The sequence below is a fragment of the Bos taurus genome, chromosome 8 (genome assembly GCF_002263795.3).
Source record: "Bos taurus isolate L1 Dominette 01449 registration number 42190680 breed Hereford chromosome 8, ARS-UCD2.0, whole genome shotgun sequence".
Taxonomy (NCBI): Eukaryota; Metazoa; Chordata; class Mammalia; order Artiodactyla; family Bovidae; genus Bos; species Bos taurus.
In genome coordinates this window covers 84232925-84249966 of record NC_037335.1, presented here as the reverse complement: position 1 = coordinate 84249966, position 17042 = coordinate 84232925, and the positions used below count along the sequence as shown (strand labels likewise).

The window sequence follows — 17042 nt, the reverse complement described above, 5'->3', positions numbered from 1 at the left end:
GGTCTGATGCTGAAGCTGAAGCTCGAATACTTTGGCCACCTGATGCGAAGAGCCAACTTATTAGAAAAGAACCTGACGCTGGGAAACATTGAAGGCAGGATGAGAAGAGGGCGACAGAGGATGAGATGGTTGGATCGCATCACCGACTCGGTGGACTTCAGTTTGAGCAACTCTGGAAGTTGGTGATGGACAGGGAAGCCTGGTGTGCTGCAATCCATGGGGTCACAAAGAGTTGGACATGACTGAGGGACTGAATTGAATTTCATATGCTAATGAGTGGGAGGTTTGGTTTATTCCATCCATTTTGAGGAAGGGTTGGAGATTTCCAGGAATTGAGGCACTGCCCACTCCTTGGTCTTTTGACAGTGTCTTGGAACTATCATGGCCCCTCTGTGTGTGTCATTTAGCTTGCTGATTGAGGATCAAGGTCTAGTTGGCTTGTCTGCCATCTTGGACCCATTTGATTCTAATTGGTTTATGTTGTGTCCTTGGGCTATGTCATTCTTTCAAAAGTTGTGCCCTGCTCCTTTGCCTCCTGTTATACATGGGGTCGAAAAAAGTTGGACACGACTGAGTGACTTTCACTTCACCTCGTGCTTGCTAGTGCAAGGTTGCTTCAGTCATGTCCGGCTTTTTGTGACCCATGGACTATAGCCCGCCAGGCTCCTCTGTCTACAGGATTCTCCAGGCACGGATACTGGAGTGGGTTGATATGCCCTCCTCCAGGGAATCTTCCTCTCACTTCACTTCGACTCTAGCAACTGATTCAGTGCAGAAGCAGATGTGAGACTATGGCTATCCTCTAGGGAGCCAGACTTGAAAGAGATTTGCAACAAAATTGTAAAACAGTTGCCACTCTTCTTTGTATTTTGGGGAAATATCACTTTTTAAAAAGGTAATGTTCCTTGATCCTTATGGCATAGCCTTACCTGACTATGCAACCTCTCCCTACTAACCAGGGGAGGGGCGGCACAGTTCTTGAGGCACTAGCCTACTGTGTTCCCCCTTTCCCTGGCAAAGTAATAAAGCCACACTTTCTCCTCCATGAAAAATAAATAAAAAGGTACTGTTTATTGCTTTAAAATGAAAATAATTTTTAGAGCTTTGTTTTATGATAAACATATTATATAAATTTGTAATATGGTAAACAGTGGTGCTGGAGAAGACTCCTGAGAGTCCCTTGGACAGCATAGAGATCAAACCAGTCAATGTTAAGGGAAATCGACCCTGAATATTCACTGGAAGGACTGATGCTGAAGCTCCAGTATTTTGGTCACCTGATGTGAACAGCCGACTCATTGGAAAAGTCCCTGATGCTGAGAAAGATTGAGGGCAGAAGGAGAAGAGGGTGTCAGAAGATGTAATGGCTGGATGGCATCACTGATGCAACGGACATGAACTTGGGCAAACTTTAGGAGATGGTGACGGACAGGGAGGCCTGACGTGCTGCAGTCCATGGGGTCCCAAAGAGTCGGACACAATTGGGCAACTGAACAACAAAACATGACTTGTGGGACTTAGTTCCCTGACCAGGAATTATACTTCAGCCCTTGGCAGTGAGAGTGTAGAGTCCTAACTACTGCACCACACCAGGGAATTCTTGTCAATCATTTTTTTAGAGTTTAAAATGGTCTTGAGAGTAAGAATTTGAGACTCACTTATCTAATTTAATCCTCATAGCACCTCTATGAGATCATGTCAACAGGGAATAAACTGAGGCCTGGAGAGGGAAGAGATGTGGCTTTTGTTTCACTGCCATTAAGTGGCAAGGGCAGAATTCAAACCTCCTCCTTAAAGTGTATACCTCAAGGTTCAGTGAAACCTACTCCTCCTGTAGGCAAATGGGGTAGGGGGTCCCCAAAGAAAGAAAACCAAGCATGGCTTTCTTGACATAGAAGCCATTTTTGGCATAAGCCATTTCTTTATCTAAGCCTGACCACAACTCTTACCCTTGAACAGGTCTCAGTAATAATAATCTTAAGGTAATGTCATCAGGCATGAAAAGTAATAGGAAAGATACTTTATCAGTATGAAAGACTCTCAGTTCTGTTTCAGTGGTGAAGATTATTCTGAAGTGCCAGGTAAGTTGGGACCAAAGGGATGATAGGAGTCATCCAGGCCTGCATTTCATATGATGTACTCTGCATAAGTTAAATAAGCAGGGTGATAATATACAGCCTTGACATCACTTTCCTGACAGAGGTCCATATAGTCAAAGCTATGGTTTTTCCAGTAATCATGTATTGACATGAGAGTTGAACCATAAAGAAGACTGAATGCTGAAGGATTGATGGTTTCGAACCGTGGTGCTGGAGAAGACTCTCGAGAGTCCTTTGGACAGCAAGGATATCAAACCAGTCAATCCTAAAGGAAGTCAATCCTGAATATTCACCAGAAGGACTGATGCTGGAGCTCCAATGTTTTTGTCACCTCATGCAAAGACTCATTGGAAAAGAACTTGATGCTGGGAAAGATTGAGGGCAAGAGGAGAAGGGGGCAACAGAGGATGAGATGGTTGGATGGCACCACTGACTCAATGGACATGAGTTTGAATGAACCCTGGGAGATAATGAAGGAGAGGGAAGCCTGGCATACTGCTGTTCACGGGGTCACAAAGAGTAGGACACGACTTAGTGACTGGATAACAAGGGATGATGTAGACCTTTTCTGCCTCTCATGAGTTCATCCAGCGGAAGTTTGCACTCTGACTGCCCAAAGCTCCTTTATGTTTAAAACTTCCTCAGTTGTCCGATTTGGGGTGACACTGGTTTGGGAAAGATCCCCGTGGATCTCCTTACTTGTTGAAAGTAATAAATCCTTCCTTCTCCCACTTTTTGGCTTGACACCACCAAAAGGCAAACCCAGGTTTTCAGGTAACTCTTTGGCAAGAGCGCCATTTAGGAGTCCACTTGCCTCTTTAAACCACGTATCCTTATTTGTAAGGTGTGGACCACAATGTTTCTACTTCCTGGGACTACTGCATCAGATATTAACAATCCGATGAGTGAGAAATTTATCCCATTCTACAGAAAAGAACGCTGAGGCTCATGATCCAGTGGTCTCCAGCTTTAGAGACCACCCACCCCAGGCCCACCTGGACCGCCCCATCCCCAGCTCCTACCCCTGCTGGCACCCCCTTGGCTGCTAGCCCGCCAGTATAACTCCACCCACAACCCGCCTGGACTCCAGTTCACCAGCTTGTCACTTCGGGACGCCCGCAAGCCGCCGGCTCCTCCCGCTTGCCTCACTTCCGGGCCCAGGCCGGAAACCTTCAGATTCTTAAGATCGCGCTCCGGAAGTGAGTCACTGTGCCAGTACTTAAGATGGCCGCCATCCCACCTGCTTCAGTGGACGATAGATAAGAAGCCGGCGTGAACCCAGAAGTTGCCCGGCTAGGCAGTGGTAGCTTCGGGGGCGTAGCTTCCGGTGGCCCGCGCCTGCGAGTCCCGGCGCTGAATCTAGTGGAGGTGGCAGGTGACAGGCGCTGCTGCCCGGTCGGCGGCGGCTGGTGCCCAGGCAAACCAGCGGCCTCCAGCTCGCGGCCCCGCAAGGCTCCACGGCCGCACCGTGTGATGGACGAAGGGAAGATGGACGAGAATGAATGGCGGTACCACGGTGAAGGCAACAAGAGCCTAGTGGTGGCCCATGCGCAGGTGAGCGGTGGCCTGTCGGCGAGGTTCAGGGCCCTCACCCTACTCCCAGGGGGTTACGCGTCCCCCAAGAGCCCCTTCAGCTCAGGTTGGTTCTGCATCCCCTCAGCACCGACTACCCCCGATCGGTTCCCCAGCAGCCCTTCTCCTGATCGGTTGCGCGTTCCTCGAGTGTCACTGCCTCTCGGATAGATAAGTTTCGCCTCCCCCCAGCATCACTACCCTGTCGGGTCGGTTCTGCCTCCGCTTTGTGTCACCGCCTTCCCCCGTATCAGTTCCGCGTCTCCCCAGCGCTCTCCTCCTCCCCCTAGGTTGGTGCCGTGTCTCCCCAGCATTCCCCTCCATCCAGATCGGTTCCCTGTTCCTCCAGTGTTATCTCCTCCCCCTGGGTCTGTTTCGTGTCCTCCCAACGCCCCCCATCCTAGTCTCACACGGGACCGGCCCCGATTGCCCAGCCGCGGTGAGGACGCCCGGTGTAATCTTAGGCAAGACAGAGGTTACGGGCAAACTCCGGAGGAAGAAGCAACGTGCTTGGAGTGCTTGAACTCCCCAAGCACCGAGGGAGTTACGCCTCTGAAATGCAGGGAATTGCTGTTCTCCTACTGCTGTTGTTAATATCAGTGGAGCATTATCTACAGGTTCTTCTCCAGAATCTTTTAGAATTTAAAGAATTTCCCTTTTTATTCAGTAAGGATGAGAGATTCAGAGAATGCAGTAAGGACTCTCAGTGAGTTGAATCCAGGAAGAGAAGCTTGTGGGTTTGTGTAAAGGCCCCGGATCTCTGACATCTTGCTGTCTGATTCAACCAGGCAGGAATGTGATGGGCTGGGGGAGGAACCAATAGGTGTCATTGAGGGCTTAAGAGGATGGGAGTTGCATTTACACAGAGCTGGGCGGAATCCCGGTTCTACCACTGCCTGGCTTAGGTTCAGTTTCTGCATTTGCCCAGTGGAACTGGTAACAGAATCTCTTTGCAGAATTGCTAGAAAGATGAGCTGGAGAAGTTATGCAAGTGATAACTCTCATCCCCACTTGGCTCAGGGTTTAGGAGCTCTGACCCAGCCCAACAGCTCCTACAGGGTGATTGGCGCAGGAGCTGAGTGATGTCCTGCTCTGTTGTTCCTGAGCTGGGTGCCCTGGGGCAGCTGTAGGATAAGCTGCAGTCACCGAGGTGGCCCCTGTGTTCTGCGTTTTGTTACCCATTAGCACTGTTGGGAAACTGAAGAAGTGAGTCTGCAGGCTTTGCTCAAGATCTTTAGGATAATTAATAATTGACAAGGCTTAACCTGAAGCCGCTCTTCTCTGTCAGTCTGCTGGGCCTCATTGTGTTTCAGGGTTGTGCAAAGCCCCGGATAGTCCAGCATGAGTCCCTTTTGTTTGAATATTGTGTGACCCCCTGCATCCTTTCACAATTCAAATACTCATATTCCTGTTCCTCAGTAAGACTACATGGTATATCTTCATTTTATGTAAAGCTAATTAAGACTTCTTTTAGCTAATGAACTGAGTTTCAAAAATAGCATCAGATGAAGGAGCAATTTCCAGACTCAAAGTAAAAGGACACCGGGCCTTGGGCACTCAGATACCTTCTCCACTGTCCCTGACAAGCATGTGTCCGCTCTCTACGGCAGCTGCCCCTTCCCTTGTTGCCCAGCTTCGGTTGTTAAGGTCATGTTTCTTATTCCTTTAGATGGAGTCATCAGGCTACTCTGTTACCTGTTCTCTTCATTCTTTAATTTAAATCTAAATCTTTGTTACTGTGCTCATTCCTGCTTGGTGGTTGTTATCATTTGAAGATTATGATCACAAGTGGTCTTGTAAAAAAACGTTCCCACCAAGTGAACACACTGAATAAAGGGAGAATTATGCCCCTTGTGTACTGAGAAGCCTTTAGGCTTTGCTTGGGCCTTGAGGACCAGGAAGGAAGAGGGAGCCCTGGAAGGCAGCTTTCAGGGTCCACTGTGCCCAAGGAGAGGGTGTGTGTGTGAGTGGGATAGAAGAAGGTGAATGAGTGAGAACATGTATTCCTGCTCCCATGGATGGACTCTCCAGACCCACCTCATTCATTCTGAAGTAGAGTGTGACCCTTACCAGGCTTCATTCAGACTGGGAGATGGTCACTTCCTCAGAGAGGGCATCATCAACTTTCAGAATTGAAAGTTCCTTAAAAAGTGATGAGGCAGTCAATCCTAAAGGAGATTAGTCCTGGGTGTTCATTGGAAGGACTGATGCTGAAGCTGAAGCTCCAATACTTTGGCCACTTGGATGGCATCACCGACTCAATGGACATGAGTTTGAGTAAGCTCCGTGACTTGGTGATGGACAGGGAAGCCTGGTGTTCTGTGGTCCATGGGGTCACAAAGAGTCAGACACGACTGAGCGAATGAACTGAACTAAAAAGTGATGAGTCCATCCCCTGTCCCTTCCAGTGTCAAAGCCTGACATACCTTCAGCCAGCCAGTCCTAAGGTCTGGCATTCTGTAGTGAAGGAACATAGGATGAGACACAGTCAGTCTTCCAGCCTGGTGGCTTGGGAGGCTTCTGAGAGCACAGGACTTGCAGAAAATGGGACTTGGATATGGAGGAGTTAAGTGCAGGCCCAAGGAGGGCTGTAGTGTGAGGATGTGTTCAGGGTTGGGCAGTAAGAGATGACTGAATGGTAGGCCAGTTCTTGACAGGTTGCTGTCAACTTTCCCATGGCCCAGTGCTCAGCATCCTTGGGACCGGCTGTGCAATTTAACCTTTTCCCAGGCACTGGCCCTTGGCCCTGCCACCAGCCCTCTGCAGTGCTCAAAGGCTATGGCCAACTTGGCTCTGTATGCTAGTGCCTGGGGTTCCCGGCAGTGACCCTGCGGGGGGTCTGGGGCAAGAGCATTTCCGTTGTGGGCACATACTTTCGTTTTCTACTGCAGCCTGAGGTGCTGTCACTCATTCTAGAGAGCACATGGTACCTCTGCTCATGCTGAGTCATGGTCTTGAAGCCCAGGGCAGCCCTCAAGTGCGCTGCTGCCACGTTGGATTTCTCTCCTGGTGGTGTTGCTTTTACATCTGCAGTGACCCTGCTTCACCTTGGTCTTGTTGGTTTCGGCCTGGTGGCCTGTCCTGTGAAGGTCACTGTAAGACTGGTTTGTCACCTGATCTCTTAAGTGCCTTCAGTGGGGGAAGTCACCCAGGGCAGGCCAGGCAGAGGTTCCTCCCCAGGTACTGAGCTGCCCCCCAGCTCCCCTCACCTCTGGGATGCAGGGGAATTAGGGGCCAACTCCCTTTATCACACTAAGCTGTTGTGATGTTTTTCTCCTTATTGACAGAGGTAACATGAAAGACTTGGCAACTGAGATCTTTTAGCAAAAGTTTGTTCCTGATCTGTCAGGGTTTATATCGTTTCTAAGATTCTGATAGGGCTTCAGATTGTTTCTGCAATTGTTTTGATGCCCTGGGATATTTGTGTGGGCCCTGGAGATGTGGGGTTCAACCAGTCAGGGGCTGTGTGTTTCTCTTTTGTGTTTTAGGATTTCTGATTTGTAGATCATACTTCTTAATGGAGATATTGGAAGCAAGTAAGAGTTGTTCTTTCTTTTTTTTTAAAGACATATTCCCAAATCCTGGGCTTACTTTTCTCCTGAATCTAGTAGAAAGTTAGATATTTTTTTTTTTTGAAAGTTAGATATTTTACTGCTCTGTTGCCTATAGTATTTTTTTAAACAAGTAACTTATTCTGTATTTGAGGTTTTTAATGGTATTCACACAGGTTGATAAAGCTGATGAGATTACGTCTCATTGAAGAACTCTGCATTTAGCCCTGTCTTTATTCCTGGGATCACCTGCAGTTGAATGGTTAGGATTTGGTTCTTCCAAGACATTCTCTCTTTGGTGGTTTTCAATCCTGGCCTTGGTGAGTGCTGAGCTCTGCCTTCCTGGCATTTGGAGGTCTGCCAGTCTAGGCCTGGTATCCTAAGGTGGCGTGGTCACTCCCCCCACCCTGATGATAACCTTCTTCCTCCTCAGTCAGAACTCAGTCAGGACAGCAGCTGCCCCTTTGACCAGGAAGGTAAGCAAAGTTTCTCCATGCTGCAGAAGGATGAGACCACAGCACTGGGTCACCCACCCCTTGGTTTGTTTGGACGCCTGCTCTGTGGCCACCATGTGGCCTTGGAGGGCCTGGGACTTCAAAGCCTCCCCTGGGACTTGGGTGCTTCTCTGTCACCCTCACTGTCCTTTGCATGCACTTGTGGTTTGTCTTTACAAAACATTCTGCTTCTCTTCTTGCTGTTGGATTTTCCATCCCTTAGAAACCTTCTGAGCACCTCTTCTGCCGCAGTCCCTGGGTGTCCTGCCTGTAAATGCCGACTGGGCTTCCACCTCCATTCTCCTGTCTCCCACCTCATAACTCGTGTCTGTGTCTGCTTCAGGCCTGTGGCAGCTGTGGTCCATACAGACACATGAAACTTGGGAAGGAAAGTGCCCTTCCTAGTCCAGGCGCCTGCTGTCCCCACTTCCTGTCTGGCCTCCCTTCAGAGTCTTGGGCTCCTGCCTGTGGAATGTCTCACCTCACCCTCCATCTGTTCTGCCTGAAGCTGTCAGCCACACACTGTCCCACCCTTGTCCCTCTTATCTTTCTTTTGGAACTGTGGTGTGCTTCTGGCTGTTTAGTGGGCACAAGTGGCCTGGCCTGATATGCTGTCCTAGGTATTCTGCTGGAAGATCCGGACAGTGGCTGGTGGGGTGTCTGTGAGTGGTGGCCTCACCAAGAAGCAGAGCTGAGCCACTTTGGGGTGCTTGGGGCAGCACCCTGAGGCTCTATTCTTCTGTTGCTGTGTTTATCTATCTCCTTTTCCCTTGAAAGTTACCTGATCTCTGCTTCCCTGGGGTTTTCTTGGGGTGCTGTCCTGGGTAATATCCTCACTCTGGAGGAAGACTTGACTTAAGCTTGTCCTCCAGCAGCGAGGCTTCAGCAGCTCATCACGTCATACCTTACCTTTGCCGAGAGGTCCTGGAGTCTTAATTCCACCCACGAATTTCCTCCTTTGGGCTTCACATGGGTAGGTGACCCTCTTACTATATTGTTTTTGTATTCTTTTATTTCTATTTAATGCCAATCATTAGTTCCTCTCACCATCCCAGAAAATACAGAATATTAGAAGGAAGAAAGTAAAAACCATCCAGCATTTCCCTACTAGTAAAAATAATTTTTGTTAACATTTGATGCACTTCCTTCTATAACACGTTTTTATTGAATACTTAAGAATGGTATCTGTCTGCTTTTGTTTCCTGCCTTTTCTCTCAACTCTGCTGCTGCTGCTGCTAAGTCACTTCAGTCGTGTCTGACTCTGTGCAACCCCATAGACAGCAGCCCACCAGGCTCCCCCGTCCCTGGGATTCTCCAGGCAAGAACACTGGAGTGGGTTGCCATTTCCTTCTCCAATGCATGAAAGTGAAAAGTGAAAGTGAAGTTGCTCAGTCGTGTCCGACTCCTATCGACCCCATGGAGTATAGCCTACCAGGGTCCTCTGTCCATGGGATTTTCCAGGCAAGAGTACTGGAGTGGGATGCCATTGCCTTTTCCACTCTCAACTCTACAGCATAAATGTGTAGATACTTTTTCACACACACACACACACACACAAGGCTGCAGAGCACTGGGCAGCCAGAGTTCCTGTGCTGTCAGACATTCACATGGTTGTGCTTTTAGAGCTGTTATGAGCCAGGCCTTGCTGATGTCTTGATATTCAGATGACTTGGATGGGTTTTCAGGGGGGATCAAAGAGCACGTCCTAGGTCCTGGCACATAACATGCCAGTCCTCCCCCACCACGGCCTTGGACCCTCACTGAATGCTTTCTACTCTTTTTAAATTTATTTGTTTTTGGTTGCACTGGGTCTTTGTTGCTGCGTGTGGGCTTTCTCTAGTTGTAAGGAGTAAGGCCTACTCTTCCTTGAAGGACGCAGGCTCTGGGGCCCGCAGGCTGCAGTCGTTGGCAGCACGCAGGCTCAGTAGTGGCGGCTCCCGGGTTCTAGAGAAAGTTCTAGAGCACAGGCTCCATAGTTGTGGCGCATGGACTTATTTGCCCCTTTGCACGTGGGATCTTCCCCGAGCAGGGATCAAACCTGTTTCCCCTGCACTGGCAGGACCACCTGGCAAGTCCATCTCCTGCTTTTATAAGTAGAGTGTTATATACATTTTGAGACTGTTTAATGTACGTGTGTGTGTCTTTATATGTGTCATTTCTCCATTCACTGACTTTTTCAGTCTTGTTGAAATCTTTGGTTTTCATCTAGTGTTTCAAGGCGCAAGAGAGCACACCACACTTTTCTATCCTAAAGGACAGAAGAGGTGTGGGCCCCACTAAGATTCCCTGTCCTACTTTGGAACAGGGAAGAGCTGCCTCTGCCCCGGACCATGCAGAAACTCTTCTTAAGCCCCTCTTCTTAGTCTCATTCCTTTCTCTTCATGTTCTTAACATTTATCCTAGACACTATGAAGGAGATATACTTTAAACATCTAGTTTCAGATGTTTGAAAGGAAAGGAGTTGTTTGCTTCACAACTGGTTAGAAGTTTGTGAGCTGGCAGGGCCCTGGTGCTTACCAGATTAGGTGTTAATTTGGGCTCCTTCATGGGAATCTCCCTGTGGGCGGTTGCATCAGTCTTGCTACACACCATGGGTGGCCCTTGAACTAACTATGTCTTTATGCCAACCAGGGCTGGTAAGGTTGATTTCTCATCTTTTCGCTTCTGTCTGCTTGAATGGGTGTCACCTGGTCCCATGGCTGGCCTTGGGGCATGTCACAGGGCCACCAACTCAGCCCAGTCAGACCCTCACAGGGGGCAGTTAGTGCTTGCTGTCCAAAACAGATGTGCCCACTGAGTGCTTGCATTTGTGGAGACTGACCTTCAAGGCTGACACTGCAGCTCCTGTGGGGCAGTTTCTGGTGACAGTTTTAAATGCTAAACAGGTCAGTAGAGAAAGCAGTTTTCCTTGAAGCAGACACAACATGACACTCAGAATTTCTTAGTAGGTCTTGAGAAATAGTGGAGTCCAGGTAAAAAGTGAGTGACTTTTAGGGGCCCAAGTTTCTGGGAAGTTGCCTAGAATTAGGGTTTCTGCATTATCAACTTTTGTTTTTCCTTGAATTTTGATGGAATCCTTGGCCAGTCGATTCCCATGATTGAATACTAACGTCTACCTGGATTTGGGAGGGGTTAGAGATGGCTGGATGGCATCACTGACTCAATGGACATGAGTTTGAGCAAGCTCCAGGAGTCGGTGATGGACAGGGAAGCCTGGTGTGCTGCAGTCCATGGGTTTGCAGAGTTGGACACAACTGAGCGACTGAACTGAGGGGCGGGTACATGCCCTTGACCTTAGCTTCCCCAAGTCTGGGGTTGGGGCTCAGGGAGGTGATGGTTGTCTGGAGTTTTGAGAGGAGTATGTGTCATCAGAGTGGGATAGGAAGTGTCGGGGGGCCGTGGGCTGGGGAAATGGATCTGATCTCTATGGGCCTTGCTTGCTCTCGGCCATGTTTTGAGTGCTAAACCTGTACTTTCTGAGTCTCTTCAATCACCAGCCCCTCCTGCCCCACCTGGACCCCAGTGCTCTAGACAGTACCCAGACTGCTGCACCTCCCCTCCTCCTGGCCACTGCTTTACAGGCTAGGTTCCCATCCAAGCCCTTCTGCCTGGAACTCTCTGTCTCCATGGGAATGGTTTCTGAAGTTGTCCAAATGGAATGAATCTCCCCCATTACCAAGACTCCATAACACATCCAGGTTATTTCCTTGAAGAATGGCTGTTTTCAAAGGCTGTACTTGTTTAAAAGGTTATTTTTTTTACATTTTTGACATGTATGTTAGCATTGTAAAAAATTTTTGAAACGTATGTTATATTTTTTGTATGTATTTTTTTGAAATGTATGTTATATTAACACTGTAAAAAGTTGGAAAACCCAGAACTTGAAAAAATTAAGTTCCCCAGTTGTTGCTACCTGGACACACGGTTATCTGTTCTGAAGTTTTCTCACAGTTCATACAAACTCAGCATGCACATACTTTATTTTAAACAAGGGATAACATCATATATGGGTACACAGCTTGATTATGACAAAGTACATGGACCTGTATTCTCATGACCAGCTCCTTCTAGAACCTTTCTCAGGGACCATCCCAGGTGCCAGAGATCTGAGTCTTACCTGTTTTTGAGCTTTACATAAATAGCACTGTACCCATACATCATTCTCGATTACACACACACATATATATGTACATATTTATAAAAATAGGTTCACTCTGAAAGCCCCATCCTGTAATCTTTTTCACTTATCAGTGATGATGGCTATGCCTCTGTGTCTGAAACATGGATCTTCCATATTTTCTGGTAAATGACTACCTGGTATTCCATGGTCTGGAACACGTTCCTCTGTATTTAACCATCCTACTGTTGTTGACATTTAGGTTGTTTACATTTTATGTGGAATTGTAAACAGTCCTTTTACATGCAGTGGCTGAAATCTTCTGTGCATCTTTTTTCCTTAAGATAAATCACCGGGAGCCGCCTGACTAGGTCAGAGAGCAGAGGTTTTCCTGGTTGCTCTGTGTCCTCAGACATGTGGCCCAGTAATGGCCCTTACCTCCTCCCCGGGGCACTGGGTGTCCCAGGCACTGCTGAGGACAGCTTTTTCTGCACAGCCATCTACCCTCATCCCCAGGCTTTGTGTGGGTACTAATCGGACTCTGTTTTATTTTCCAATAGCGTTGTGTGGTGCTTCGTTTTCTGAAGTTTCCTCCTAATAGGAAGAAGGTAAGATCAGTGGATTTGCCACCCCATCGTTAAAATAATTATTTAAGAAAACTTTGATTTTTTTTCTGATGCAAAAAAGTATTAATGCTAATTTTAGAAATTTGAATATGATATAAGCATTCAGTGCTGAAAGCGATGTGCCCATCATTCCTGCAGGACCCAGTGCTTTGGCCTGCTGGGTCATCATGGTCAGTCCCTGGGTAGTGAGTCAGGAGCCTACCAGACTAGTTCAGAGACCTCTGCTTATGACTGGGAAACCCAAAGGCCTTCACTTTGCCATGGCGATTTCCTTACACCCTGCTGCCTCAGTTTCCCTATCTGTGGAAGTCTAGCTATGAAAATGAAGTCTGTAATGCTGTGGTAGACAATCAGTGTTACAAGTCACAGCTGGCAGTTCAGATGGAGCGCTGGGTTTCTGTTCTCTGAGTCAGCCAAGCAGAGTACTGTGGGCACCCTTAGAAAACCACTGTTCTGCTGCATGCCTGCTGACCCCCGAGTTGCAGTGTCTATCTACCTTGAGGTGTGATGTTGCCGTGGTGTTTATCTAAGTGGTCACAGAGGTCAATATGCAGGAGCCCTGTGGGAGCCTTTCGTCTTTGATGTTCAGTGGGGAGGGCGTGATATGAGCATAGACTCTATCTTAAAAGGGCAGAAAAGGCTGGAGTTGCAGGTCACACTCACACAGTGGGGCAGGGCCGTCGTGCTGGGTGGTGAGTGGAAATTGGGCTCAAGATCAGGGTGTTGGAGACATGAGTCACCACCTCACCTCATTTGAATTATGGTGAAACAGCCAGAAAAGATGGTGAGGTGGATGGCTTATGGGTGCCAACGGTGGCTGATTGTGCAAATGAAAGGCACCCTTGTGGGTTAGTTTCATAGAATGAGAAGAGGGGACCAGGGGAGAAAGCTGAGGACCGTCGTCACGGTGGGACTGGCTGCAGTGAGGTCTGGGGCCGGTGTGGTCGGTGCAGAGAAAGATGGCTCAGGATGCGGGGGAGGTGCGGCTGCTGAAGAGACTCCTGCGGGGAGGTTCTGTTTCTGTGGAATCCAGGTGGAAACGAGAAACATTTCAGAGGCTGCCTGTAGTCCTCTCCCCTGCCCCCGTCCCCCACTCGGGGTCTGTGGAGCCCAGCCTTGGTGAAGGGTCAGACTTCTCTGGATGCCTCTGTTTTCAGTTCTTCCCGTTTACATTTATTGAGGTAATGTCTCTCAAGGCAACAGTGTGCTGTTTTGCTGTTGTTGTTATATAAATGGCTCTATGTGATGCCAGCTGCATTATTTGTGGGGAATTGTGTCTTATTCTGTCAATAAGAAGACCTTTTTGTCAGAAGCCTATGGCCACAGCTCTGCAGAAGCACTGCCTGTGTTCTGGAGTTTTTTTGCCAGGCTTCATCCTAACGCAGCAGTGCCTTGGGATGCAGGCTGTGGTCTGCCTATGTTCTGGTGCCTGCGGAGCAGCTCAGACCAAGACCTTCTCAGAGCCTGAGCCGTGTGTCAGGCACCTCTCAGCCCGCTGTTGAAGAAGACAGCCCTCTCGCTCCTGAGTGAGACCTGTGATCAACCCTTTGTCCTTCTTGCCTTGGGTGAGAGTGAGGGATACAAGATTGATTTTCTGTCTCACCTAAATCTCACAGCTTATCAACTCTTTAAGAACCTCTGGGGTAAAAGTGTTTTATTTCTACATTTAGAGGCTGAAGAATAAAATCTAAATATCTAGTAATTTTTGGATGGGAAAGATTTTTAAAGTCAAATTTCTCAGAAGGTGTGCACGGGCCACAGGTGGAATCCCCCTGTGTTCCTGGTGTGAGGAAGGCAGGGCCACAGATATGGTTCTTAAACTTACAGCTTCGGAATCACATGGGCCCTGAGTAGAATGCAGAGGTGGCCCAGGGGCCCCTGGGGACGGAAACTCCCCTGAGTGTGGTAGTCCCCGCGGCGGGGCCTACCTTCCTCCGGGTCCAGGGCCACTGGTGGTTTCCGTGGCCACGCACCTGGCGGCCCTGTATGTGACAGGGGCTCGTGGTGGTACCAGAGTCTGCCTTCTGGGAGCTCCCGGGCACTGAGGCCTCCTTGTCCTTCTCTTTACAGACCTCGGAAGAAATATTTCAGCACCTGCAGAACATAGTGGACTTTGGCAAAAATGTCATGAAAGAGTTTTTGGGTGAGAACTATGTTCATTGTGGGGTAAGTGATGTTTTTTAAATGTAGTCTAAATTCATGAGCACATTCTGTATCAAAATACCAACTTCTCAATTATAGTTTGAAAGTTTGTGCTTCACAATAACCCCTAATGTTAGTTACAGAGTTTCCAAGTGCTTTTCTCATTTTTGCCCCATGAGGTAGCAGAGCAGATCCTGTTATTCTCATTTGCTAGCTGAGAAGCATGGGATTCCGAGACACTTTGTCAGACCTTAACTTGCTGGGACCCCTGGGACTCCACCATGCCACCCTCAGGGGGGCATTCAAATTGGTGAGAGCTCTTGATGAGGTCCAGGCAGCAGCCTGGATCTTTGATAGGCACCTTCGAGCAAGGTAGGGAGAAAAGGGCCCCCGTACTGGGAGGTGTGACCTGGTCTCGTGGGAGACCCCAGCTGAAGCTCACGTGGGGTGGTGGCTTCCACCTGCCTGCAGGTGGTCTCTGTTGCTGGCTTCTGGTCTCAGTTACGGAGAGCAGTACTTGTTACAGGCAAGGTCTGCTGTTTGGATGCTCATGGAGCGGGCAGCATAAGAAGCCTCAATGGAGTGGCCCTGTGATCCTGGCAACCCTCAGAGTAGATGGCCATGGTCCACGTCTGGGACAGTCATTCCTACGCCTTGGCTTTGATCACCGCTGCGCCTCTGCTTCTGCTGGCCTTACTCCTTGTCTTAGATCAGAACCCTGAACAGATGATCAGATTTGTCATTTTGAACAGAGGGAATAGTACTGCCTGTTTTGCAAGTTCTGTACCTTGTGTGCATCTTGAGAAAAATGATGCCAAGAAGGATTGCCTGGCAAAACAGAATTTTAAGTGGCTCTGACAGCAAAATGTCCTCCTTTGACAGCTTAGGATGTACTATGGGTGGCGCCTCTCTGGGTTCCTTAGGGCTGTGGTCTTATCTGAAGACTGGGGCTAAGGATCCTCTTCCAGGGTGGCCCAGAACCACAGAGCTTGCAGTGTGGTGCTGGCTGTTGACCTGCTGACTGGGGCTCAGCAGCTCCCCATGTGGACTCTCTGCAGGGCTCTGAGCATCCTTGTGACTCGGTCCTGACTCTTCCAGTGCGCAGTCTGACAGATGACCTGTCAAGAAGTTGTGTCTGTCACTTCCACAGCATCCTGGGGTCTTTGCAGATCAATTCTAGGCAGTGTGGGACTACACAGAGGCAAAGGCCGCTGAGGCCATCCTGGGGGCCAGCACCACCCCTCCCCAGCTGTCCTGTTAGATTGTGGACACCTGAAACCCACCTCCTGTGAGAGCCTGAGTGACTGAGTGCTGGCTGCCTCCTCCTCCTCGGCCTGGACGGTGTCTGAGAGAACGCAGCTGTGCCGACTGTCAGTGTCCTTCCTGGGGCGAGAGCATGCTCGTCTGGCCAAGTGGGAGTGTTGCTCTGTCTCCCTCAGGGACTCTAGACTTTTCTTCCAGGAGGGGCCAATGGTGAAGAAGGGTGGTGAGGAGCTTGCGGTTCCAGCCAGTGGCAGCCTGGCAGGTGGGAATAACACTGGGCTGTCCCTTCAGGCCTAGGGCATGCTCTAACTCCGAGTTTGATTCTGTTTGTCCACAGTGGACAAGGCTCTGGGCCTGTGAGGTGGATTCACAAGGTCACATCTTGGGAGTATTCACCCTGTTGACATACCTCCTTTGCATGAAGACACTGCCAGAGTGAAACACAACCTGCTTTTCCTCCAGGTGGCTGTAGTAGTGAGAGGACTGCCACTCGGGCCCAGCACCTCTGGTCCTAATAAGACCATATTCAGGCAAAGTCCGCATTTGTAAACGATATGGTTTTCTCCTTCTGATGACATGAGCTAGCTTAGAGAGGGGCCCTGTTGAGAGCGTTTCCCTCTTCTGTGTCCTGAGACGAGAAATGACAAGCCCAGTGGTGAGAGCAAGGCTCAGACAGAGAGACAGACACACCCCTTGTGCCATGCTGCCTCCAACCCTGCCTGGCTGGTTTGGGGACTGATCTGGGCCTGTCTTCATGTGAGTTGGAGGTTAGGTGGGAAAGGGCGTGATGGAGGTGTGGCATGTAAATGGACAGGATCCCAGCATCCTCTTTCTAGGCCAGTCTCTTCCATCCCCTTGGGATTCTTTAGAAGTCAGAATTCTGCCACCCTGGAAATATAGGGAAGATGGTGAGCAATGTGGATTAAATAGAAACTCTTAGTTTGGGAGATTGCAAAGAAACAGCAAAGCAGAAAGAAGTTGCTTTTCTGTTTCTTGCCCCAGTGCACCAAATATTGGCTGTCCTGTAGCTGATGGGGGCACAGGATGTCCACCTGGGGATTTATTTTTTTAAAGATGATTTATTTTATTAGGCTGTGCTGGGATCCAGTTGTAGCACGTGGGATCTCCGATCCCGCATGGCATGCGGGATCCTTAGCTGCACCTTGCAGGATCTTTGC

The 17042-nt window shown here is 49.0% G+C and overlaps 1 protein-coding gene across 1 annotated transcript in view; it reads left to right on the top strand.

Annotated features, from left to right (window-relative positions):
- The first annotated feature begins 3435 nt into the window (after nt 1–3435).
- Nucleotides 3436–17042, top strand: part of IPPK (inositol-pentakisphosphate 2-kinase) — a 59521-nt gene continuing 45914 nt past the window's right edge. The window contains exons 1-3 of the mRNA XM_024996269.2: nt 3436–3653; nt 12394–12441; nt 14530–14625. Of these exons, the coding sequence (XP_024852037.1) occupies nt 3573–3653; nt 12394–12441; nt 14530–14625 (225 nt within the window). The 5' untranslated portion in view covers nt 3436–3572. The remainder of the gene's footprint in view (nt 3654–12393; nt 12442–14529; nt 14626–17042) is intronic.